This window comes from Aotus nancymaae, unplaced genomic scaffold, assembly GCF_030222135.1.
Source record: "Aotus nancymaae isolate 86718 unplaced genomic scaffold, 86718_ANA_hifiasm-v0.15.2.pri h1tg000041l, whole genome shotgun sequence".
Classification (NCBI taxonomy): domain Eukaryota; kingdom Metazoa; phylum Chordata; class Mammalia; order Primates; family Aotidae; genus Aotus; species Aotus nancymaae.
In genome coordinates, this window is record NW_026988455.1 from 5,660,873 (window position 1) to 5,688,470 (window position 27,598).

General features: G+C 35.1%; 1 protein-coding gene and 1 pseudogene across 4 annotated transcripts in view; one reads left to right on the forward strand and one right to left on the reverse strand.

Annotated features, from left to right (window-relative positions):
• The window catches only part of VPS13C (vacuolar protein sorting 13 homolog C), a 205,784-nt gene that overhangs the window by 78,091 nt on the left and 100,095 nt on the right, over positions 1-27,598 (reverse strand). For all 4 annotated transcript variants that reach the window (XM_064361368.1, XM_064361367.1, XM_064361370.1 and 1 more), the window contains 12 exons: positions 24,197-24,330; positions 21,873-22,029; positions 21,005-21,084; positions 20,417-20,476; positions 19,545-19,707; positions 17,001-17,117; positions 16,170-16,273; positions 15,574-15,741; positions 10,107-10,411; positions 9,000-9,147; positions 4,474-4,627; positions 688-800 (listed from right to left, as the gene is read on the reverse strand). In XM_064361368.1, coding sequence (XP_064217438.1) covers positions 688-800; positions 4,474-4,627; positions 9,000-9,147; positions 10,107-10,411; positions 15,574-15,741; positions 16,170-16,273; positions 17,001-17,117; positions 19,545-19,707; positions 20,417-20,476; positions 21,005-21,084; positions 21,873-22,029; positions 24,197-24,330 — 1,703 coding nt within the window. The remainder of the gene's footprint in view (positions 1-687; positions 801-4,473; positions 4,628-8,999; positions 9,148-10,106; positions 10,412-15,573; positions 15,742-16,169; positions 16,274-17,000; positions 17,118-19,544; positions 19,708-20,416; positions 20,477-21,004; positions 21,085-21,872; positions 22,030-24,196; positions 24,331-27,598) is intronic.
• LOC135268695 (uncharacterized) lies at positions 1,913-2,324 on the forward strand (annotated as a pseudogene).

The following is a 27,598-nucleotide window of genomic DNA, read 5'->3' on the forward strand; positions in this document are numbered from 1 at the left end:
TCTATAATCAATACAAAATATGGATATTAAAATGCAACATATGCATTATAGGTATTAATATATGACATAATTTAATTAAAAATATTTACTGGAAGGAAATATCTGCATAATAAAAAATAGCTTTCTACAATACCACTGATACATTAATTAGTTCAAATCATTATGGCATAAGACCTTGGTTCTTCAATTCCTTAACTGGTATCCTTAATACATGATCTACTACATATAACATTTATTCAATAGAAACATAATTAATGTTTATATATCATGGATAATAATGAATTTAAAAATCATCAGACAAGGCTCTAAAGCCACTACTAAATTATTATTCTTAAGTAGTTATATACACATATACATACACATATAGCTGTGTAATAAAACTGTACATATAATTAATCACTCATATATAAAATTCTTCTACTAGCAATAAATCAAACTGTGTTTTGATGCTCATATTACTTGGAAAGAAAGAAAACCCTGAGTACTTTGCCTTAGCCTTGTAAGATTAGAAACACTAACAAAGTGAAGATAAACGGCAGGACCAATGCATATTCTGTAGGCCAAATAGAATTTTATAGACATATTAAATGTTTTAATGCAAAGTCCCACCAAAAAAAAAGCCAATACTCTAAAACTGACTATCAAGAGCTACAGATTTATTTCTAATTATACAAATGTATTACCTACCTGGTTGATATCATTGTTATAAAGGATAATGGAAAGAGATTCAAAGTGAAAGTCAAACTGAAGTGTGACAATCTGGTTCACAGAAAGCTTTGAGTCTGTCCGATCTTCTTGTTCTGATGGTGAAAATTTAAAAGATTTTAAGTAGGTTCATAATTTTATAAATATTTTTAAACCTGAGAGAATTTATTATTCTAAATGTATATGATGTTTTCTGGGATTCTGCAAATCACCTTGAGACAATTAATAAAAATGGCGATTACATTCCAACTGTTAAATTCTAAAAATGGCAATGACTATTCCATATATATTTACTATATATGCGCAAAGAGGCACAGGCAGACTACGTTAAAAAAAATTTTAAAGAGGGGGACTTACAAAGAATATAGTTTATAATTTTCAAGGCTTTTACATCTAACTGGCTACAAGCCATTTTCAAGACATTAAGGAACGGGAGACAAAGAACAGTCAAATATTTTCCCTTAGATTAGACAGCTAGTTAACAGATTCTCTGCTAGCCTAATGTACTTCACACTATCTTTAACTACCTATATTATCCAACCCATTATCTTTATAAGAAGAACAGAATATAACTCAATAGTAAAGTCAGAGTTCATATACGATGCAGGGGAAGGGAGTGTGTGCTTTAGAATTTTGAGATGAATGAGACTTCAGGAAGTAACTTAGTCTTTTCCCTCATCTTTAGATAGATCATACAGACTGAATAGATCTTGCTTTCAATCACTCTTACGGACTGATTCTATAATCTTCTTCAATATTGATTGTAAATGTTGTCATTCTATAGAACAGTGTGTTCTTATAAGTTACTGAAAAAACGAATACTGCATAACTCTAACCACCTAAGCCTTCTCCAAGTTAGAAAATTCCATTTTTCTTGGAAATAATTTATATTCTAATTTTCATCATCTTTGCAGCTTCCATTTGAATTCATAAATTTTCCCAAGTGCCACAGTGTCCATCTAGCAAGAACCAGATACATGAATGTGATCATGACTGAACATAACGAGATCATTAACCACATAAGGCTTGCCTGTTAATAGTTTATTCATCTCTACATATAGTTCTTGTCTAACTATAATAACAGCCTGTTTATCTAGCATTTGTCTGTATGGTGGCACAAACTTCACCTGGGGAGATGTTGATCTCATCAAGCTTTGCTATCTACTTAGCTTTTTTCCTTCAGCGAGGTGGCCGAGTTGCAGACGCAGAGATGCAGATCTTTGTGAAGACACTCACAGGCAAGACACTCACTACCACAGGGTGATTCTACCATCACCCTTGAGGTAGAATCCAGTGACACCATTGAGAATGTCAAAGCCAAAATTCAAGACAAGGAGGGTATCCCACCTGACAAGTAGTGTCTGATCTTTGCCGGAAAACAGATGGAGGGTGGCCGCACTCTCTCAGACTACAACATCCAGAAAGAGTTCACCCTGCACCTGGTGCTGTGCCTGCGCGGTGGCATTATTGAGCCTTCCCTCTGCCAGCTCACACAGAAATACAACTGTGACAAGATGATCTGCCACAAGTACTATGCTTGCCGGCACCCCTATGCTTGCAACTGCCACAAGAAGTGTGACCACGCCAACAACCTGTGCCCCAAGAAGCAGGTCAAATAAGCCTCTTCCTTTCTGGAAGGGCAGCCTCCTGCCCAGGCCCCATGGCCCTGAAGCCTCAATAAACTGTCCCTTTGGTTGACTAGAACAACAACAACAAAAAAAAAAACCTAACACCATAAAAACCCTAGAAGAAAACCTAGGCAAAACCATTCAGGACATAGGCATAGGCAAGGACTTCATGACTAATACACCAAAAGCATTGGCAACAAAAGCCAAAATAGACAAATGGGATCTAATTAAACTTCAGAGCTTCTGTACAGCAAAAGAAAGAGTCATTAGAGCAAACTGGCAACCAACAGAATAGGAAAAAATTTTTGCAATCTACCCATCTGACAAAGGGCTAATATCCAGAATCTACAAAGAACTAAAACAGATTTACAAGAAAAAAACAAACAAACCCATCCAAAAGTGGGTGAAGGATATGAACAGACACTTTTCAAAAGAAGACATATATGAGGCCAACAGACATATGAAAAAATGCTCATCATCACTGGTCATTAGAGAAATGCAAATCAAAACCACATTGAGATACCGTCTCACACCAGTTAGAATGGCGATCATTAAAAAATCTGGAGACAACAGATGCTAGAGACGATGTGGAGAAATAGGAACACTTTTACACTGTTGGTGGGAGTGTAAATTAGTTCAACCATTGGGGAAGACAGTGTGGCGATTCCTCAAGGATCTAAAAATAGAAACTTCATTTGACCCAGCAATCCCATTACTGGTTATATACCCAAAGGTATACATCGTTCTATTATAAAGACACATGCACACGCATGTTCATCACAGCACTGTTTACAATAGCAAAGACCTGGAACCAACCCAAATTCCCATCAGTGACAGACTGGAAAAAGAAAATGTGGCACATATACACCATGGAATCTATGCAGTCATAAAAAACAATGCATTTGTGTCCTTTATAGGGACATGGATGAACCTGGAAATCATCATTCTCAGCAAACTGACACAAGAACAGAAAATCAAACACCACATGTTCTCACTCATAGACGGTTGTTGAACAATGAGAACACTTGGACACCAAGAGGGGAGCATCACACACTGGGATCCGTTGGGGGTGACCACGGGAGAGATAGTGGGAGGGAGGGTGGGGGAGAGATAACACGGAAAGAAATGTCAGGTATAGGTGATGGGGGGATGGTAGCAATAAACCACCTTGACATGAATGTACCTATGCAACAATCTTGCATGATCTGCACATGTACCCCAGAATCTAAAGTATAATTAAAAAAAAAAACTATCCACTTAAATCAGAAACCTTGCATACTGTTCTAGTCATTTGTTTGTGTCATTTTAAAATACACCAAGCATAACTATAGGAAAAGCAATGTTGATATGGTGTATCAGCTGGTAGTTTTATCAATTACTGTCATTTGAAGTAATAGCTCATGGTATGAGAGCATTAGAAAAGCACAGCAGTCCAGGACCATTTACTATATGGGCAAGGGGTACTTCATCTCTTTTTAGCCATGAAAATATTAACCCATTTACAGTCTAATAAAACATAATATTCACATCAATGGCTTTAAATGATGAAAAAAGAAATTATATTTAATATAATCTAAGAAAGCAAAAAGAAACCTTACATTTTAGAAAAACTATCATTTTAAAATGGCTGAATTAAAAAGGTTCACTGCTTTTAATAGGTTCAAATAAATGACCTGAAAAAGTATCTTATGTATTTGATTCATAATTCTCCAATAAGTCCAGATAAATAAAGCAGTTACTATACAAGAAATACCTTCCTTTCTCATTGTTCAATCATCTGAGTATGACATGTGATACCAAGGTTCTTTTCTCTCTTAATTATTTTGGAACCTTACTACACTGCCTGTCTAGTTTTATTCTTCTCTCAAGATATTCCACTTCAGTGCCTAATGAATTCAGCAGATTTAGCATTCACAAGTAAAGGGTAAACAAGCATCATCATCATGCCAACAACAAGTGACCATTCCCCCTGTAGCAGCCAACAGACATACCTCCCAGCCCCAGCTAAATCTCCACAGTAAGTAGAACAAAACTGAATTAGTTCATACCACAGTGTGCTGGACAACTAGAAAAATACTATATATAAATATGTCATTAACACTAATTTTTTCTCCATGAAGTATATATCATCAATTTATACCTTTGAGATGGTCAGGTCCACTTGAAATATCAACTTTTCTGACTCTTACAGCCTCCTGCACAGACTGTGTAGGGCTTGGTTGTGAGGAAGCTTCTCCAAGATTTTCCAGCAAAATTTTCATTAAAACTGTCAAGTCATCTTCACTGAGAGCAACCTGGAAACCATCAATAATTTGTTAACTGAAAGTAATTTTAAAAATGCAGACTGGCTGGGCATGGTGGCTCACACCTGTAATCCCAGCACTTTGGGAAGCCAAGGTGGCGGGCAGATCATGAGGTCAGGAGTTTAAGACCAGCCTAGCCAACATAGTGAAACCCCATTTCTACTAAAAATACAAAAAATTAGAGGGGCGTGGTGGCAGGAGCCTATAATCCTAGCTACTTGGGAGGCTGAGGCAGGAGAATTGCTTGAACCAGAGAGGTGGAGGTTGCAGTGAGCTAAGATTGCGCCACTGCACTCCAGCCTGGAGACAGTGTGAGACTTCATCTCAAAAAACATGCAGACCATCATATTTATGTCTCAACTTATGTTTTTTTAAATTAATTGTTCATTACTTAAAAAAGAAAGAGTTAGAGTTGGGACCATAAATACCAGAAGAGAAGTATTTCAGCTTGTTTTCTGTGTGTACACACACTTCTGCCTTCACCCATATCCAGGCCTCTGCCTCTGGCACTCCAACACTCTCTATGACTTATCTGTTACTATGTCCTCCTGTTCCTGGACCTGTGCCTATCTGTCCCCTTTCCCTATCTTTCCATCTCCATTCTGTCTCTCTTTCAACTCACGTAGTACCAGCACTTCTATATTATTTACTCCCCTTGTAATTCAATACAGGGAGAGTGTTGTTCAGTTTCTAGTCTCTACCAAAAAGTAAGAAGATGCTCTCCTGCTATGTAGTTCTTAATCTCAGAACATATGCATCTGGATATATATATATATATATATATATATATAAAACATTTAACTTAACAAGAATAATACCACTTAGAACAATAACAAATGTATCTAAAAAGAATGTTTAAAGAACAAAAAATAGGAAGGTAGCATCTTCTTTATCTCTTACCTTCACAAAAGGGTATGTGTGGCAAAAAGAGAAACAGTCAGGGCTTTGAGTCAGACAGATCTGTATCAACTCTACCACTTCAAACTGTCTTGTCTGCCAAGTTTCTTAACCTCTTAACTCAAGTTTCTTAATCTTTAAAATAGGCATAATACCAACTTTCTCACAGTCGGCTGCAGAACAAGACAAAGCAACTAAAACAAAGCTGCTATTGGCTGCTAAAATCCCTTAAATCAGTACTTTCTTTGAAGCTTCTTATCCTTCTACCTTGTGTAAGACACAGTGGCCCAAAACACCTGTTTCAAGTATTTATACATTAATTCACACAAGCATGCATGCATGCATAGCAAATCTCCTCTGAATACCACAGTACCCTGTGTCTGCCAAATTAGGTCGCTATCACCAAAGAAATTGCCTAGTTCCCAGTTTAAATGAAAATACAGAGCTATTTAAGCACAAGATAAAGACCAGGGATTTATAGCTTGTCCTAAGCCCCAGGACTCACATAACAGGTGTAATGTGCACGCCCTAGAAATTCCCTGTGTATCCCTTCCCCCTTCTTATACCAACCAAGGTACCACAGCTTCCTAAAGGGCAACTAAGTTCACCCCTCTTTCACTTTGCTGTGGGTTAAAAAAAAAAAACAAGTATAAAGAACAATTTTGAAAGACAGCCTCACAGTTCTTTAAAAATCATCAAACTGATCTATGCTAAACAACTTGTTGGTATCTATCACCTGCCTGATATCCTTTCTGAGCTGCAGCCCAGACCCAGGAAAACTATACAGACTATGACCAAAGACAGGTGTTTAGAGAGACCTGGACTGCTGACAAATTAAGCATTGGTGGCCTCATCCACTGTTATTGCATTCTTGGGTTAATAAGAGTCCTTTTGGTTAAAGTAATGATCATACTTTGATGCTAAAGTATCAGATGTTACTTTTTGTTTTCTTGTTTCTTCTAAAACACTTCAAGCATGAAGGAAAAGAATAGACAATACTATAATCTTCCCCTTTGAATCTACCACCTGGCTTTGTCAAATTTTAACAAGCTGCAATATTTCCTTGAGATCTTGTTTCCCGATTACAGATATAGCTGAAGCCCCATGTGTACCTCTCCGAAACCCTATTTCCTTCTCCTTTCACCCCCGGAGAAAGACACTAGCCTAAATTATGGAATTATTATTTCCATGAATACTTTCTTACAGTTACCACTACTGCATCTCTTATAAACAATATATAATAGTATTATCTTTCCTGTTGAAAATCTGAAATAATATAGAATCGATAGAACTGCACTGACATTTTGCAACTCACTTTTTTCATTTTTATGTTTAAGATATATCAATTCTGTTTCATATAGTTCTACTTCATTCACTTTATCTGCTTTACAATATCCATTATATGAAGATACTATAATTTTATCCATGTTCTGCTACCAACAGACATTTAGGTTTTACTTAGGCTTTCACCAAACCTATAAGCACACAATCTTTGAAAGGGAGAGTCAAATATTAGTCCTGCGATCTAATCTCTTAGCAGAGAGAAATTAAAAGAAGGTACCCATGAAACCCCGTCTCTACTAAAAGTACAAAAAATTAGCTGGGCACGGTGGCACATGCCTGTAATCCCAGCTACTCAGGAGGCTGAGGCAGGAGAATTGCCTGAACCCAGGAGGCGGAGGTTGCAGTGAGCCGAGATCGCGCCATTGCACTCCAGCCTGGGTAACAAGAGCAAAACTCCATCTCAAAAAAAAAAAAAAAAAAAAAAAAAGGTACCCACACTCTGGAATAAAGCCTACCCTATCAATGCCCAAACAGACATAATTCATTCATTTTTCTTCATGTAACATATACACTAGTATATGAACAGAAACCTTTCATTTCTACAACAAGCTTCAATTTTAACTTCTTCCCTAGCAGAACTCTGCTCCTTTGATCCTTCTTATTTTATGTTAGAGTCAACTCTGAAATAATCACAGGTATCAAAACCCATTAAACTACTGAATTTTTGTTTGGTTTTGTTTAGCCTCTCTCACCCCTGTCCCATCCCTCGCTGTTTGGTTTCAACAGTTTCACACATAGGCTCACAAGAATCACAGGATTCCTATACTTCCATGACTACCTTCAACCAGTCTCACCTCCTCCTCTGAGCTAATATGCAACCTGCTAACAACACTATTAAAAATAATGCTGTGGCTGGGCGCGGTGGCTCACGCCTGTAATCCCAGCACTTTGGGAGGCTGAGGCAGCTGAATCACCTAAGGTCAGGAGTTCAAGACCAGGCTGGTGAACTTGGTAAAACCCCGTCTCTAATAAAAATACAAAAAAAAAAAACCTAGTTAAGTGTGGTGGCATGTGCCTGTAATCCCTGGTACTCAGGAGGCTGAGGCAGGAGAACTGCTTGAAACTGGGTGACAGAGGTTGCAGTGGGACAAGATTGTGCCACAGCACTCCAGCCTGGGTGACAGAGCAAGACTCCATCTCAAAAAAAAAAAAATGCTATATGTATATGCTTAACAAATATACACATTTGCCTATTCAAAATAATATCATCTTTCTAATTAAAACAGGGTCTCTATGAACTACACTATTAAAAAATAATGTTGTATTTATAACCTTATCAAATATACACATTTGCCAATTCAAAATGAGTTAAAACAGGGCCTCTATACATTAAAAATACTAAGGTGCTTTGAATGTAGTGTCTGAACATCACTTAGCATTGTCTTACAATTTAACTGCATTAAAACTTTAAAATAATTTTCCAAAATTAAGAATAATATTTTGGGCAGGGCATGGTGGCTCACGCCTGGAATCCCAGCACTTTAAGAGGCCAAGGAGGGCAGATCACTAGGTCAGGAGACCGAGACCATCTTGGCTAACACCATGAAACCCTGTCTCTATTAAAATACAAAAAATTAGCCAGGCATGGTGGCAGGCACCTGTAGTCCCAGCTACTCAGGAGGCTGAGGGAGGCGAACCGCTTGAACCCAGGATGCGGATGTTACAGTGAGCCAAGATCATGCCACTGTACTCCAGCCTGGGTAATAGAGTGAGACTCCACCTCAAAAAAAAAAAAAAAAGGAAAGAGTAATATTTTTTAGTAGACTCCAGCAGATTGCATCTCAGACTCCTTGCTGGTTTTACCAAACAACTAACTAAAATGAAAACAAAGAAAAGTGAGGCAAACAAGGATGATCTCATTCGCAGTTAACAAAGGATTCCCTTTTATTTTTTATTTATTTTTGTTATTTCTGAATAGGAAACAAATCTAGTTTATTCTATTTACTACTTAGGCAAAAGTATACATACAACAAATGTGCACTAAGAGAAAACTGGTTTAGCTTTATCAATAATGTAGCATCTTCTACAGTATTGCATTCTTCTGATATCCACTAGAACTGCACTATGATCAATGATAAAAGCCTATCAATAAATTTTCATATATTACATACTAGATATTTACCTGCATAGGTTTTAGTTTTCCTTTTATCTCCATGCCTGGAATTTGCACACACCATGCTGCTGCTAAGTTTCGCTGTATGGACAAAAGCATGTTGACTGGTTTTAAAATTTCAATGTCATTTTGTGGCAAGCTAGCCTGCAAAACAGTTCTGAAAGAAAAACAAGAATTTATTTTTTATTTCAAATTTACATTTTAAAATAAGGACTACCCTATATGTAACAGTTTCCACACAGCCTTTCATAAAGGTTAAAGGCTGCTATCAGAAGTCTTTTAGAACATACTTCTTTTCACAAAATCAATCCAGATCACAAAAAATAAAGTTAATATGCAGAGCTATCCAAAGCCAAGTCTATATAAAACTGATTTCAAAGACATAATTTTCATACACTATGACTACTGCATTATTTACTATTTTTCACAAAGGCTGTTTGATACAGTAAATAGTATATACTGCCATGCCAACAAATGTTACACCTTCCTAAAACTGGAAGATAAAGAAAGCGATCCTATACGTAGCCCTTGATGTTACTGGTACTTTTCCAGACTCAAGGGGAAAACTCAACTTGTCTAAAAGTTAAATGAACATATGGTAATAGTCATTCTAGCTTGCCTGCCAACAACCACTTGCATCATCAAGTAAGTTCTCTTGTCACTCAACAGACCAACACCGTCCTATATCGATTATATAATCCTTTAGATAACTCACTGAAAATTCCCAATGTGACAAAGTTTGAAAATGAGAAATGAATCATAAATTTTTTATGTTAGGAAGTTTTTTTCCCACCCCTCAAAAAAGGAAAGGGTTATGTGCAAAGTAAGAAAAATAAAAAAATTAAATTAAGTATTGAGTAAACTATAGTTTTATAATAGCTAATTTTTATAGAATGGAAAAAAATCATATTATAAACTTAGTAAGAAAAAATACAGACTCTATGAAGCATACAAATGACTGTTAACCACTGACCAAGAAGCTAATGGTCAAGGTTTCATAATTAGAAGAAATAAGGAATGAAAACCACAAATCACTAGAATATTTTACCTTATGCAAAAATTCTATGAAAATCCTATTTCCAGTAAGAAATACACAACTAGATTACATATTTATACCTTGACAGCTTCAACTGAGTGAGTTCGATGTTCATTTTATCAATGACTGGGGGAAGAGAATAATGTTCCACAGGAACCAAGGTAAACTTGTTTTCAACTCTGATTAAACCAAGATCTGCTATAACACCATTAGGTGATACTGAAGACTGAGGAATAATAATAACTGGTGCTTTCAAATTAATATCCATCAAAAGGCGGAAACTCTTCTGAGCTAAGTCTTTCATGCTGGAAGCAGCTCTTTCTGCAGCCTGGACTGTGGCTGTGCTTAAAGCTTCTTTAGCAGTTTGGAAATTGTTGAGGAAATTCTGTTGGAAGAGACAGATTTTTAGGGAAAAAGGTAATTATTTTTAAAAGGAAAAACTTTAAAAAGCATTTACTTTAAAAAGAAAAAATAAAAGAAGTAATATAAAAGAGATGTATTTATGATTTTGTATATGGAGAGAATAAAGTCTAGAAACATACACTCTGAGCTATTAGCAACATTTGCTCTAGGAAGAAAGAGCTCTTTCTTTCATTTTATATATTTGAGAATTATTTTATTCTTATGACAAATTTTTGCAACAATTCTTTTTTGTTTTCGAGGAAAATTGATCTTTATTCATTTACATATGTTATCTGTCACCTGTAAACAACTGAGTATGCTACTCCTGCTACTGCTATTATTCTCTTGGTAGACTCGAGATTGACAATAGGACAGCAGCAGCTATATATGCTTCAATCTCACCCTTCTCTGAACCCCCATTAGAGCTTTTCAGTATACCTTAGACTAAGGGTGTTCAATCTTTTGGCTTCCCTAGGCCACACCGGAACAAGAGGAATTGTCTTGAGCCACACAAAAAATACACTAACATTAACGATAGCTGATAAGCTTAAAAAAAAAAAATCACAAAAAAACTCATCATATTTTAAGACAGTTTACAAATTTGTGTTGGGCCACATTCAAAGCTATCCTTCCATGGGTTCAACAAGCTTGCCTTAGTTTTACTTTGTTTTGCCTTTGAGAACACGACATTCCAAGATTTTTGCACAACTGAAAAATGGAAAGTGATTACTACTTAAGGCTTTTGTTTTTCAGTCTTGGAAAAATAGATAGAGTTAAATAAACTTTACTCTCACTGTTACTAAATTTAAAAAGTAAATGTATATTGCTAATAGTACACTCAAAATAATTGAATGATCCATGTATATAAGTTCAATAGAGAAATAAAAATAGTGAACATATAAACTAAAGTAGGGGGCTCTTCCAAGCTATACATCAAAGAGATATCCTGAAGTAGAAAAAAAAATTAAGTGGGATTAAAATGGTTTAGTTATATTCAAAATCTATTTTGTCAAGCAAAATAAGAATTTGAAAGGAAAGATGTAGGAAAAGTAGAAAAGGATAAATTATTAATACTTTGCTAAGTAAGAGAACAAAGATATGTGATAAGTTACTCTTGAGTGATAAAGAAGACATCAGAGAGAAAAAGGTTGAGTTTTTTTTTTTTTTTAAAGAAAAAAATAAGAGAAATGGGATAATGGGAAATCAAGAATATTTTAGGCTAAATTTCTAGAATGTTGTTCTAAGAAAGAACACTTGATACAACAGACTAGTATATCATTAGGACTGCTGAGAGTAGGATATAATAGAACACATATATAAATAAATGGTTGAAACTGGCAACTCTACTTCCAACCTTACCTGGCAGCTATGGGGTGGACCAGAATAGGGGAGTCATGAAGATAAAGGCAACAATTCTTTTAAAAATCTCCCTTTTATTCACGAATGTTGATTATTTTAAATTAAAATTTAAATGAAAAGGAGAAGGACAGAACTGTACTACTCTAAAAGTGGGTTCTATTCTGTACTGCAGGTAACAGCAATAAAGTTTAGTCTTAGATACTAAGCTTCTGCCGGCTTACTTCTAAATATTTTTTTTTTTTTTTGAGACGGAGTTTCGCTCTTGATACCCAGGCTGGAGTGCAATGGCGCAATCTCGGCTCACCGCAACCTCCGCCTCCTGGGTTCAGGCAATTCTCCTGCCTCAGCCTCCTGAGTAGCTGGGATTACAGGCACGCGCCACCGTGCCCAGCTAATTTTTTGTATTAGTAGAGACGGGGTTTCACCATGTCGACCAGGATGGTCTCGATCTCTTGACCTCGTGATCCACCCGCCTCGGCCTCCCAAAGTGCTGGGATTACAGGCTTGAGCCACCGCGCCCGGCCCTCTAAATATTTTTTTAATGTATTCATGCATGAGGAAGACAATTAATTGTCTACAATCCTGTAATCATTAGTAAGAGTCAAAATTTATTTATAGTAAGAAGTATTTCATTTCAATTTCAACTAAAAACAGAAAAATTTTTCCCAATGAGGATAAGATCATTCTTAGAAGCAATATTCTTGGTATACATCTATTAATATTACAAAGGCAATTTAATCTTCCCTGGCACCCACTTCCAAATTAGTTACTCTCTAGAAAAATGAACATGATGGTTTAAGTAGAAATTCATGATTTTAAGAAATCATGAGATTCTGTACATGGAAAACCCTACAGACTCTACCAAAAGGTTCCTGGAATTGACAAACAACATTGGCAAAGTTTCAGGATACAAAATCAACATACAAATATCAGTAGCATTTCTATACACCAATAACATTCAAGCTGAAAGCCAAATGAAAAACGCAATCCTATTTATAATATCCATCAAGAAAACCAAGTACCTATAAACACATCTAACCAAGGAGGTGAAAGATCTCTACAAGGAGAACTAGAAAACACTGCTGAAAGAAATCACAGATGACACAGACAAATGGAAAAATATTCCATGCTCATAGATTGGAAGAATCAATATTGTTAAAATGGCTATACTTCTCAAAGCAATCTATAGATTCAATGTTATACCTATCAAATGGCCAATGTCATTTTTCACAGAACTAGAAAAAACTATTCTAAAATTCATATGGAACCAAAAAATAACCTAAATAACCAAACCAATCCCAAGCAAAAAGAACAAAGCTAAGGCATCACATTACCTGACTTTATACTATACTATAAAGCTACAGTAATCCAAACAGCATGGTACTGGTACAAAAACAGACAAACCAAGGGAACAGAATTGAGAACTCAGAAACAAACCTGTACACCTACAGCCTCCTGTTCTTTAACAAAGTCAACAAAAATAAGCAATGAAGAAAGGATTCCCTATTCAGTAAATGGTGCTAAGAGAGCTGGCTAGCCATATGCAAAAGAATTAAACACTGTTCATTCTATGGTGAAAGAACTCCTACCTTTCACCAAATAAAAAATTAACTCAAGATGGATTAAATATTTAAGTGTAAGACCTCAAACTATAAGAATCCCACAAGAAACCTAGGAAACACCATTCTAGACATTGGCTTTGGGAAAGAATTTATGACCAAGTCCTTAAAATCAATTGCAACAAAAATAAAAATTGACAATTGGGACCTAATTATAGAGCTTCTGCACTACAAAAGGAACTTTCAATGAAGTAAACAGACAACCTAAAGAATGGAAAAAATATTCACAAATTATGTATCTGACAAAGGTCTAACATCCAGAATCTATTTAAAAAAGAAAAGTAAATGAGTGAACAAGCAAAGAAACAAATCCCATTTAAAAATGGGCAAAAGACATGAACAGACACTTCTCAGAAGATGGCATGCAAGCAGCCAACAAACATATGAAAAAATGTTTCACATCACTAATGATCAGAGAAATGCAAATCAAAACCATAATGAGATACTATTTCACACCTGTAAGAATAGTAGTTATTAAAAAGTCAAGAAATAACAGATGCTAAGGAGACTGTAGAGATAAGATAACATTTACATAACTATGTCTGTAAATTTAAATTATTTCAGCCACTGCAGAAAGCAATTTAGAGATTTCTCAAAGAACTCAAAACTACCATTTGACCCAGCAATCCTATTTCTGGGTATGTATACAAAAGAAAATAAATTGTTCTACCAAAAAGACACATGCACTCATCTGTTCATCAGAGCACAATTCACAAAAGCAAAGACATGGAATCAACCTAGATACCCATCAACAGTGGATTAGATAAAGGAAACATGGCACATATACACCACGGAATGCTACATAGCCATAAAAAAGAATGAAATCACATCCTTTGCAGCAACATGAATGCAGCTGAAGGCTATTATCCTAAGCAAATTAACACAGGAACAGAAAATCAAATACTACATATTTTCACAATGAATGCAGCTGGAGGCCATTATCCTAAGCAAATTAACACAGGAACAGAAAATCAAATACTATATATTTTCTCTTATAAGTGGGAGCTAAACACTGGGTATTTCATGAACATAACAATGGTAACAAGAGACACTGAGGACTACTAGAGAGAGGGAGGAAAGGGGGAAAAGGTTGAAAAAACACTGGGTACTATTCTCAGTACTTGGGTGACAGGATCAATCACACCCCCAAACCTCAGCATCATGCAACATACTCATGTAACAAACATGCTCATGTATGCGCTGAATCTAAAATACTTGGATCATCAACTGAAATTAAATAGTTGAAATTACCAACTGAAATTAACAAATGAAGTCCAAAAAAGTTGAATTTATTTTTTTTGAAAAATCGTGATTTTAGAAAGCTTTGATTAGCAGCCCTGCTAAGAAGAACAGGCAGATTTAAATCCTTCCGCCCACGTGATACAGTTTGGCTCTGTGTCCCAGCCCAAACCTCATCTCAAATTGTAATCCCCAGGTGTCAAGGGACGGAACTGGTAAGAGTTAACTGAACCATGGGGGCAGTTTCCCCATGCTGTTCTCATGATAGTGAGTTTTCATGAGATCTGATGGTTTTACAAGGAGCGCTTCCCTCTCCGCTCATTCTTGACTGCTGCCATCCAAGACATGTCTGCCTTCCCTTCCACCATGACTGTAAGGGTCCTGAGGCCTCCGCAGCTGTGTAGAACAGTGAGTTAATTAAACCTCTTTACTTTATAAATTATCCAGTCTCAGGCAGTTCTTCATAGCAGTCTGATCATAGACTAATACACCATGACACTTACATGGAAATAAATAATAAAAAGAAAAGCATTTCATGATGCTGTGGATCACAATCATAACCAAAAGCTGTAAGTTCCAATATGAGTCCTCCAAATGCTTGAAGAGTTTCCTCAAAAAAATTGTTTTAACTAAATACTCAAATATATTTCATTAAACAAGTAACAGTGAAAAGCCCTAAATTAAAACATAAAACATACATTTAAAATGTATAACTATGGAAATGTTAGAGAATTATAGTCTATAACTTCAAAACAGTAATTTTAAAAATTCATTTGGTTAATATCATGAAAAGAATTTAACATTCTGTTCAGCACTCAGGTGCTCATCACATAGCCCTATCAGTGAAGATTTTTACTATCTAGGTTCAGCTATATAAGCAAAGGTATTTGGGCCTCAGTGAGAAATAAATAGATTTTTTAAAACTTACCAAAAGAGACATGAAGAATTTATGCACATAAACAATCTGAATACAACCCACTTTGAAACTAAGTTTGCCATCTACTTTGGACATATCAGCATAGGCCTCTCCTTCTGTAGCATCTGGATAAAGAGTCAGTTGGAACCTAAAGACTTCATCTCCCAAAATAGAGACAGCCTAAAAGTATTAGATTAACTGGTTATTATATCAAAAGTGCTGTATACCCCTTATCAATGTATTATAAATAAGTTCTCTTATTATAGAATCCTTGATATATAAAGTAGCAATCTGTGGTTTCAACCTTAAAAATTATTAGCTGAAAACATTTTGTGTAACAATAACTTCTTCCTATTTCTATAAAAATCATTTTACCAGCAAAAATATCAATCACTTAACTGTTCAGAAATAAATTTTACAAATCAGTGTGTATCAAGAGGCCTAGTCTATATACAATGTGAAAGCAGACTATTAGTGTTTTCATCTCCAATTCCTAATAAAGTACTTGGTACATGACAGACAATAAATGTATAGTATGCAAACAAATAATAACATCTCAAATCCAAAGAACAACATAAATTCCAATATAAAAATCTATTTTTAATCACCTTTTTGTGAATGGACAGCAGATCTACATTCGTAACTATAATATCTTTAAGTCTGGCAAACACATCAGTCTGCTTAGGCTTCATAGAAATAGAGGCATCCATTCCTATAGGAAACACAACATTTATAAACTTTCCACCAATTCAGAGGTTTTTAAGTTCAACAATATACTGACAAGATACAAAATGAATAAAAACTACTCATTATTAGACATATTAATGGCATCAACTTTCATGAATGAGACATCTAAGAAAGATAAGAATACCTTTAGGGATACAGACATCTCCTACAAAAAAGTTGTGGAAGTTAAAAAAAAAAATCACGAACTTTCAAGGAAATTTTCCAAATTAATCATATTTCTCCAAACTTACCCTCTGAATTGGCAAGATCGGCAGTGGTCATTTAAGAAGACATTATTTGCTAAACAGTGATGTTACAAACATTTACTATATTAAAAACTGTTGCTCTAATAACTTTAAAAAAATGAACATCATTTGATGAATATTCTTATTTCTATAAAAAACTATAGTAGATAGCAGTCCTCTAAGATTTCTCTCCAAAACAAAATTTGTCATTCTCAATTTCTAAAGGCATAATGATTTCTACAATTGCATAAAAATGTAGATAATACGTAATGCATAAGGAATGTCTCGTCAGCTATGAATCATAATAAATTTACTTTTAACATTTTAAAGCATATCTTTGAAAAGTCTGCAAAGTCTTCAATGTAAGTAAACCAAAAGAATACTCATAAGAAGTCTACCAGGTACAAGCTCATTTTTCCTAGTTATGTAAAGAAACAGAAATACCTACAACAAGAAATAACTACTTACCATGTACTTTAATATCTGCAATGTTACACTTCTGATCACAGATGAAGACATTAAATGCATTTAATTCAGCTGTGACCTTTAAATCAAACACATCTTTTTGGGAAACGTTGCTGGATACTAAAAAGTCACAGAAACCTTCTGATTAGCAAAGGGCAAACATGATAGAACACATACAATAACCTCAAATCCACCAAAATAAAAGAACATAATGTACTCTGAGGAACCAGAACTCCCTCCATTAAGATAGCATGTAATTAACAGATTTTGGATCAATTATCAAATTCCAATCATACAAAAATTAGCATTTTCCCTTTCAAATTACAAATAAAGACAACTATACTTTTTTTTCTCAAACAGAGTCCCTCTCCGTCACTCAGGGGAGTCCAGTGGCATGATCTCAGCTCACTGCAACCTCTGTCTCCTGGGTTCAAGTGATTCTCCTGCCTCGGCCTCCTGAGTAGCTGGGACTACAGGTGTGAAAGGCAACTATACTACTAATAGCACCTTGAAAGTGCAGTTTACTTGATGGAAACTTTACTATAACATTTTCTTGGAAAAAGTTATATGAGTTTTATATGTACTTAACTCATACTATAACTTTTTCTGGGAAAAAGTTACATCATATATGAGTACTCTAGAATTCTCTTGGTCTAAAGTTTTGACTCTGAATTCCTTTGCATATCATATGTTAGATTACGGAAGAATAATTCATGACAAACTGAATTAGTGATGCATAATTAATAAAATACATATTATTTACTATGGCACTTACATGTTATTAACTACAGAAAGAATTTCTTTAGATTATATCCTGTTGCTCCATGAACAATCCTAAAATAAATTCTATGAGATATGAACATAAAGGGCCAAACTTTTAAAAAAGCAAAAAAAAAAAAAAAAAAAAAAAGAAAAAGAAAACCAGAATGAGACTCCAACTCCAAAAAAATGTATATATACATATACATATTTTTTTGAATATATACTTTTATTTTTTTTTTTGAGACTGAGTCCCGCTCCATTGCCAGGCTGGAGTGCAGTAGCACCACCTCAGCTCACTGCGACTTCCGCCTCCCAGATTCAAAAAATTCTCCTGCCTCAGCCTCCCAAGTAATTGGGATTACAGGTGCATGCCACCATGCTCAGCTAATTTCTGTATTTTTAGTAAAGACGAGGTTTCACCATGTTGGCCAGGATGGTCTCAATCTCTTGACCTCATGATCTGCCAGCCTCGACCTCCCAAAGTGCTGGAATTACAGGCATGAAACACCACACCCAGCCAAAAATATATTTTATAATGTATGTGCATGCAGGTGTATGTGTGCATAAGAATCACAATCAAACTAGTTCCCTAAATCCACTTTAGTCCAGATCCTGATTGATAAATTTAGAATACATTTTCCTAAAAATCTCACTTGAAGGGAATAGAGACTTCTGATTGAAATTACAAAAGCATGGAGAATAACTGTCCTTAATCACCAATATGACAGGTTATTTTTTCTTTAATATTTGATGTAGCATAACCAAACCACAATATAGTAGACCAACAATATAGTAAAACTGGAAGACTGTCTCTTTAGGGTTAATAGTGTTTCTAGTTTATTGTGAGTTTAAACATTTCTTTTTCACTTATTCAACTATATTGTGTATTTATTGTATATATATATTATATAAAGAAGACAAACTTCTGAGGGTATTATTTCTGAGGCTATTAATGTGACAGGTACATTAAAGGCAAAGAGTTTGGTAAAGCTCTTTTACTCTAGTTTATAAGGAAATTATTGCTCTGTTGCATGGTTTAAAAAAATCCTGTCTTTGTATCTGATCTAATAGTACTGACAGTTTTACACCAAACATAACAGTAATATAGATAAAACTCAAATCGGTAATGGTCTGAAAATTCAATTACTGGATATTAAATACTGACATCATATAATATAAAAGAAAAATAATTAAAAGACATTTGGCTTAAAAATAAGCAAATGCTCTTTATTCACTCAGAATGTCATACCTAATATTTCATAACATAAGTCATATGCCTGAAGAGCATGTGCCCGTATCTGTGTGATCTAAATATGGTTTTGGTTGGAAACCAGTGTCAGTCCGTCCATTCCATGAGCTCCTTCCCTGCAGTGTCCCACAAAGCACTTAAAATTACTGAGCACCAGGTAAGTCAAGTGTACCTGACTAACTAAAATGGACCTTTGTTACCATGTATGATTGAATCCATAACTGAACTTCTTCCTTTCTCACTTTCATTGAACTGAAGACTGCAAAGACACATCAACATTAAGTACATAAATTTCTATTTTATGTAAAAACTAGACAGTGAATCGAAATATAAATACATAACATTAAACAACATTTATTTAAAATTCTTCACTAAACTGCTCTATAATCCCATAGAGATAACGTTTTCTTTCTCTTGAAACTAACCTATCAGAGCAGCAATGTCAACAAGCTAAAAACTTAATGGAAAAAAACAAGTTGCTATATTATTATTAAAGTTTAGATACAAAGCATTAGATCATGATTCAAAATTATTACCAGCTTTGACGGTGATACTTCTGGACTCCCCTACAAGTGGCTTCAGCTCAGATTCCTTCTCAGAAGAGGAAGGTTCAGAGGATGGAACAGCAGATGATAAAAAATCCATGAAGGAAAGCAAAGCTTCCAAATGAAGTACTAAGTCTAAGGATGAAAATGAAACCTACGATAATGAACAATTAGAGAGGCAGATTTCAGATGCAGTAACATGTTTACATCAGGGTTCAACAGATATAAGCAGCACAAGAATAGTTCAATTAAGGGCCTTTTAAAATTTTTAATTTTTTTTAAGAACTAACTCTACTAAAATGTTAATCTTTGCCAGATAATAAATCAACACTCTGCACACTCCAGTTTTTAACTCAACAGAACTGGATGGATTTTAAGTAAAGACACAGGAAATATTATCAGGCTTTAAATCACATTTCAGGCAGTTCCAAGCTGACTATGCATGTTCAAATGGACTGTGAGCAATGTCTGTACTAGGTTATGCTTTACCCTCCACCATATTTTATTCTAATCCGAATGCCAATACATAATTCAAATGTTTAATGCTTCCATCAATGTTAGGCCAAATAACCAGAGTCGACTAAAATGAGTAACAAAATTCCCTTTAAGTGTATTATTCACATACTTGTCAAGAAATCTAAGTCAAAATTAGGAAATAATATTTTCAGAATTCAAATCAACTTTCTGTAAGAACTTTATTCCAATTCTATATCTATTTAACTTTATGCATAAATTAGATTAGAAATATTATTACTGCCACTTTTATTCTTATGTTAGAATTTATAATCTCACAATTGAAAATGGCTATGAAGTTAGATTTAATCAACACAACCCAGCCTTACAGTAAATTATAAAAGATTTACCTTCAGTCTCTGTTTGGTACTGTCATGAATAGTTTTAAATTCTGGTCCATCACTGTCTGCCTACAAATAGTGGAAAATTACACCACTGAGTTTCAAACACTAAAAATTCATATACTGAAAATACATACTCTTTACTTTTCTAAGCATGCTAATAAAAGAGTGAAACCATATTTTTTAAAGGCAAAGAAGACCATTCAAAAAAAAAACCAAACTGACCACATAAGCATTTCTCACATTCCATACAAGCAAAAACTCAAATTCCTTATCCTACTGTGGAGGAAATGCTAGTATATCTAGATTAGGTACACTAATCTAAAAAGTAAGAAAAAATGCCAGATTACATATAACACACTTTACTTTGGATTACAATGGAACTTTATGTTATTCTCATTTACTCAACATCATAGAGTAACTCAGAAGGTTAATGAACATATCCAGGATTTTCAGATGCTTGCAAAATTTACCACAATCAATCAGTTTAGATTGAAAAATGTTGGGAGAGAAAACTGGAATATTAAATACAAGGGTAATATACATAACTTTATATATTCAAATCTTAAAGAATCCTAGAAACGAAATGAAATGTACCTTTGTCAGTAACATTTTCAGAAGGGGTTCATCAGTCACATTAGAAGAGTTAATAATGTGAAGAGGTTCTCCTTTAGAGTCTAATAGAGAAGAAAGACAAGGTTGATACATCAAGTTAAACGTTTCACATGTTTTAAAACAAGACCAGCCATTACACAAATGTACATTTGTCAAAACTCAGAACTGTACACTAAAAAGAGTGAAGTACACTGTGTATAAATCATACCTCAATAAACCTGGCTTTGAAAAAAAAAGGAAACAAATTCCATAAAACAAAAATACTAGTACCCACCAATTACAACTGGTAAACACATGGTACTACGATATTACTCTCATCTAAACAAATCCTAGTATATTAAAAATCTATAAAATACATATAGTAGGAATTATTCTCAATACAAATTTACTTAAAGATAACACATACAGTTCTTAGAGACTTTAAACACTAATAGAACTTTAAAAGTTAGCTTATTGCAGGAACTTAAAAGGTCAAGGACACCCACTAACAATAACTTAGTATTCTGAGGGAAGGACATGAGACTACAGATGATATTAATTTTTTCCTCTATATACTTTTGTATTTAATTTTGATTTTTCACAAACACATATTAGCATAATTTAAAAGAAATGTTAAAAACTCACAAAATTTAAAAATTTTAAAAACAAATAAAACGTCTTTTTTCCAGTAAATTAACTCAACTTTTCAATGGGTCCCCTACCTCTGTACCCAGGGACTATTTTTGAAAAGTTGAGTTAATGTAGTAGGAAATTAACACAACTGTACACAAATAAATATATTTAATGTTGATAAAAAGGTAGGGATCATCTGCCTAATGAGTAATTTTCACAGACAATATTTCACACTTACCAGTGAAATCAAAGCATCGCATACTAATTTTTTTTAGATAAGCTTTAGCAGTCATGTCATAGGTTTTAACTCTAGCTTCCATTCCAAGTTGCAGGACATTTAGCTCATGTAAAGGCCTTCCTTCCTTTTCTGATTTTTTCATCAAAGTAACCACCACCTAAAAGAAGGTACCAGTATTACCACCAACTATTTCACTAATACACAATGAAGGTAAGTCAAGAATTTAATAAGTATCTGGAGTGATATAAGCAAGAAATTCACATAATGTTAAGATGTTTACTTCTATTTGTGCCTGCAGTTTGGCCTAATTCCCAGAAGTCCTAGTCTGATGGACAGCTATACATCTGAAAGTCTATGATACTAACAGCCAATTTTTACACTATTCCTAAGGCAACTTTTCTCAACTTTGGCAGTATTAACTTAACATTTTGAGCTGGTAATTCTTTGTAGTGGGGACTGTCTTATGAATCGTAGGATACAAGGCAGCATCCCTATTCTCCCCCCAGATAATGGCAACAGAAAATGTTTTCAAAGAATGCCAAATATCCAATGCAAACTGCTCCCCTTTAACCTAATCATTGTCCTAAGGAAAGAGAACAATCATAATATACATTACAAATAATATGTAAAATGTCTTATGGGTTTTATTATGTATATATGTTGTATATGTTGTGTGTGTTAAGTATATCTGCAAATAGAATGATTCATCTATCAATGTTTCAACGACCAAGGCTTAAAACCTTCAGTAACTCCGATATTAACCAGAAAAACATACAAGTTTAACATAAAAGAAGTTGGCTTCAAAGCATGTATTTCAGATTCCTAAAAGTAGAGCCCATTCCTTTAAAAGTTTGTTTGTTTGTTTATTGATTGATTGTTAGAGACAGGGTCTTGCTCTGTCACCCCGGCTAGAGTGCAGTGGCACAATCAGAGCTCACTGCAGTCTTGACCTCCTGGGCTCAAGCGATCCTCCTGCCTTCCAAGTAGCCAGGAGTAAAGGCACATGCCACCACATCTGAATAATTAAAAAAAAATTTTTTTTTTTTTGTAGAGATGCAGTCTCGTTACATTGCCCAGACTGGTCTCAAATACCTGGACTCACACGATCCTCCAGTCTTGGCCTCCCAAAGAGCTGAGATTACAGGCATAAGCCATTGTAACCAGACTATTTAAAAGTTTATTATTTTTAGCTCAGAGAAAAAACGTAAGCTCTGATAAAACAGATTTAAAGGAAGTCCTTACAAGTCTCTGTATCCACTATGCTTTCTCACATACTCACACTTTTACGCCTGTTCCTCTCTGGCTTGCCCCCAGACCCTTTCCTGATCCCTTTTCTCAGATAATTTATTTCTCTTTAAAAACTTGATTCAAATATCTCCTCCTCCAGAAAATCTTTACTGAGCCTCTCAGTCTGCTCAAATGCCCCCTCCCTACCATCAGCACCCCAAGCTCCAACAGCATCCTTGGCAAGAGTTTTCGTGAAGTGATTACAAAAATTTTAATAGCTTTCCTACATGAGTTCAGACTCTACACTTTTTTCCTCTATCCTTATCACCAGGCACATACAATAAATATTTGTTGGATGTGTGAATGAAGAAGAAAATCCATTTCATCTTTTCTCAAGAATATGCAGATGGTAAACATAATAGTAATGTAACTTTTTTAAAATGCAGGCATATAGTATTTTATTCTATCAAGGGTTTCCAACATTTGAAAAGAATTTCTCTGACACTATTTCCCTTTCCCGCCTTTCTTATATGACATCCAAGGCAAGTGACATTCCAACTGTCCTAAAATCATTAAAAAGCATGTTATAGGCTGCTGTCATTTTCTCTATGAAATACTGTAGCTCCCAAATCCTTAACAAACTTTTAATTTTTAAAACATCACTGCTGGGCTAGGCACTGTGGTTCATACCTGTAATCCTAGCACTTTTGGAGACCGAGGCGGGCAGACCACAAGGTCAAGAGATCAAGACCATCCTGACCAACATGGTGAAACCCCCTCTCTACTAAAAATACAAAATAAAATTAGCTGGGCATAGTGGCAGCTGCCTGTAATGCCAGCTACTCAGGAGGCTGAGGCAGGAGAATCACTTGAACCTGGAAGGCAGTGGTTGCAGTAAGCCAAGATCAAGCCACTGCACTCCAGCCCAGTGACAGAGCAAAACTCTGTATCAAAAAAAAAAAAAATGACTGTTATATGTGAGCAGCCCACATAGATTTTTTTCATCAGTATCAATTATCTACAAGTTTAGTAGAGGTAATTCCAAATTTCCATTACTTATTCACCTCACTTAACAAAAACAGCTGATAATTACACACCTCTTTAATTTCAAAATTCAGCAGCATATTAATGATGTCTACAGATCTAATTTCTCCCACTCCAGTTGTTAAAGTATTTTTTGAAGCATGTACATCTTGTGATATGGAGATTTCAAGGGGCTCTTTAATTTCACCTGAAATGTTTAAAAGAAATTCATTCACTTTTATTCACACATTTCTTCCACAAATACTTACTGTGGACTTATATGAGTATTCTGGACCTGGTAGAAGCAATGAAAATCCACAAATTAGTAACAGCGCTAGCCCTTAGAAAACTCATGGTTTAGCAGAAGAGACATATACATTTAAAAGACAAACAAGGCCGGGCACGGTGGCTCACACCTGTAATCCCAGCACTTTGGGAGGCCAAGGCGGGCAGATCACGAGGTCAAGAGATCGAGACCATCCTGGCCAACATGGTGAAACCCCGTCTCTACTAAAAATACAAAAAATAGCCGGGCATGGTGGCACATGCCTGTGATCCCAGCTACTTGGGAGGCTGAGGCGGAAGAATCGCTTGAACCCAGGAGGCGGAGGTTGCAGTAAGCCAAGATTGCACCACTGCACTCCAGCGTGGCGATAGAGCAAGACTCCGTCTCAAAAAAAAAAAAAAAAAAGACAAACAAAATAAGCAGGCCATACCTAGTCACATTAAGTGAACAAATGTTAATAGAGGCTATATAAAATGCACTGGAAGCACAGAACAAAGTGTGACATTGTTTTACAGAAGTCAAGAAAGGCTCTTAGAGGAGAGCTAAAGGACCTCCTCACACAGCGGAGACATTACTAGAAAGGAGGAAAACATATGATAGGTTTTGCAAACAGAATGGAGTTTGATATGGTTAAGTCATTAGGGGGATAACAAGAGTTAAGACTAGAAAAGAAAAAAGGGAGTGGGAGGTTGGGGACTCTTACACCACACTAAGAAACAAAAGTAAAGCTATATAATTTTGATGCTGTTTCTGAAATTCGCACACCCTGAAATGCAATAAAATTGCTTTTTAAACTGTAATATAAAAAATATTAACAGCTATCACTTGCTAAGTACTCACCTGTGTGGCAGACACTGTTCTAGGGGCTGTATATATACTTTTCTATTTAACTCTTATGACATACCTTTGAGGTAAGAACTTTATTGACCTTATTTCAGAAGTGACCAAATGAGATTCAGACAGATTCAGTCCCTTGCCCAGTGTTGTACAAATGGCAGAGTACAAATTTGTCAGTCTGATTTTACAGTCTTCACTCTCCACTGTCCCCCAATATCATTAAATTAGTTATTACTATTATTGCAGTTGACATTATCTTGACCACTATTACAACACACAGGAGCCATGTAGTATAAACTATACCAGAATTCCATATAGAAAGCCACTACTGCTAATCATTACCTTTGACAAAGCATTGTATAGGGCAGGGTTTCTTAACTATCATCTTACTCCAACACTGTTCCAAACATAATGTGAACCAGGGAAAATGATTCTAGCAAATATTTTCGCTTTTAAAAAACAATTCCCAGAATAGGCAAAGATTTTTCAAGTGGAAAATAAAAAACATTGATCATTTTAACAAACAGTAAATTTAAGCTGATTGAAATTAACAAATTCTATTCATTAAAAGATCCATTAAAAGAGTGAAAGGCCACCAGTCAGAATCGCTATTGAAAAGTCAAAAAATAACATACCTTGGCCAGGCTGCATAAAAAAGGGAATACTTACACACTGTGGTAATGTAAATTAGTTCAGTCACTATAGAAAGCAGTTTTGAGATTTCTCAGAGAACTTAAAACACCTTTGACCCAGCACTCCCGTTACTGGGTACATACTCAAAAATATATCACTCTACCAAAAAGATACATACCCTCACCTATTCATCACAGCACTATTCACAATAGCAAAGACATGGAATCACCCCAGATGCCAACTGGTGGTGAGCTGAATAATGAAAATGTGGTACCTATACTCCATGGAATGCTACCAGCCACAAAAAAGAATGAAATCATGTCCTTTGCAGCAACATGGATGGAGCTGGAGGCCATTATCCTAAATGAATTAACCCAGCAACAGAAAACCAAATACCACATGTTCTCATTTGTAAGTGGGAACTAAACATTAAGTACACATGGACATAAAGATGGGAACAACAGACACTGGGGACTACTGGGGATGGGGGAGGGTGGACAGGGGGAGGGTTGAAAAACTACCTGTCAGGTACTATGCTCACTACATGGGTTATGGGATCATTTGTAGATGAAATCTCAGTGACACACAATTTACCCATGTAACAAACCCACACACGTACCTCCTGAACCTAAAATAAAACTTGGAAAAAAAAAAGTGTGAAAGGCAAACCACAGATAGGGAAAAAGATATTTCTATACATACATGCATGTAACACACATAACCAACAAAGGGCTCATATTCAGAATTTTAAAACCACATATCAATAAGAAAAAAGGCAAACATCTCAATAAAAATAGTTGTCAATAGGATTAAATGGTTACATCACTAAAAAGGATATCCAAATGGCCAATAACCATATGAAAAGGTGTTCACCTTCACTAGTAATCAAAAAGCAAATAAAACCCATAGTGAGATGCCACTGCATATCTATCGGAATGCTAAATTTAAAAAGACTGGCAAAGCCCAGTACTGGAGAGAATGTGAAACAACTGAAACTCTCATACATTGCTGCTAGGAAAGTAAATTAGTGCAACCAGTTGGAAAACTGCTTGCTCTAATATGGCACAAGTTACTGAAGCTAAACGTAAATCTCACATATGACCGAGTAATTCTACTCCTACCTATATATCCAAAAAAAAGTGTATATAATTATGTCAAAGACACAAAGTAACATTCATAGCAACTTCATTCACGATAGCTAAAAACTGGAAACAACCTGAATGTCCATCAAAGATAGAATGAATAAAATAAATTTTGATACACTCATATAACTGAATACTGCACAGAAATAAAAAGAACAAACTACTGCTATGCACAACATGGGCAAATCTTGCAAACATAATGCTGAAGAAGCTGAACATCAAAGAATAAATTCTGTATAATTCCATTTATATGAAATTCAAGAAGAGGCAAAACTAATCTATTATAAGTTAAAATGGTAGTTACCTCTGGGTGGATTTGCAGGCAGGATGTTTGGTACTGACTAAGGACGAGAGAGAAGCCTTCTGGGGTACTGAAAATGTACTATATGTTGATCATGGTGATTACACAGGTGTATCCATATATGAAAAAATTCATTGAATTGTACACTGAATATTTTTACACTTCACTGTATGTATTAAAATACAGTAAAATAGTTTTTTAATAAAAAATACAATGTGACGCCAGTTTTCACTTAGCATATGGACAAAATTTTTTAATCTGATAATATACCGCGTTA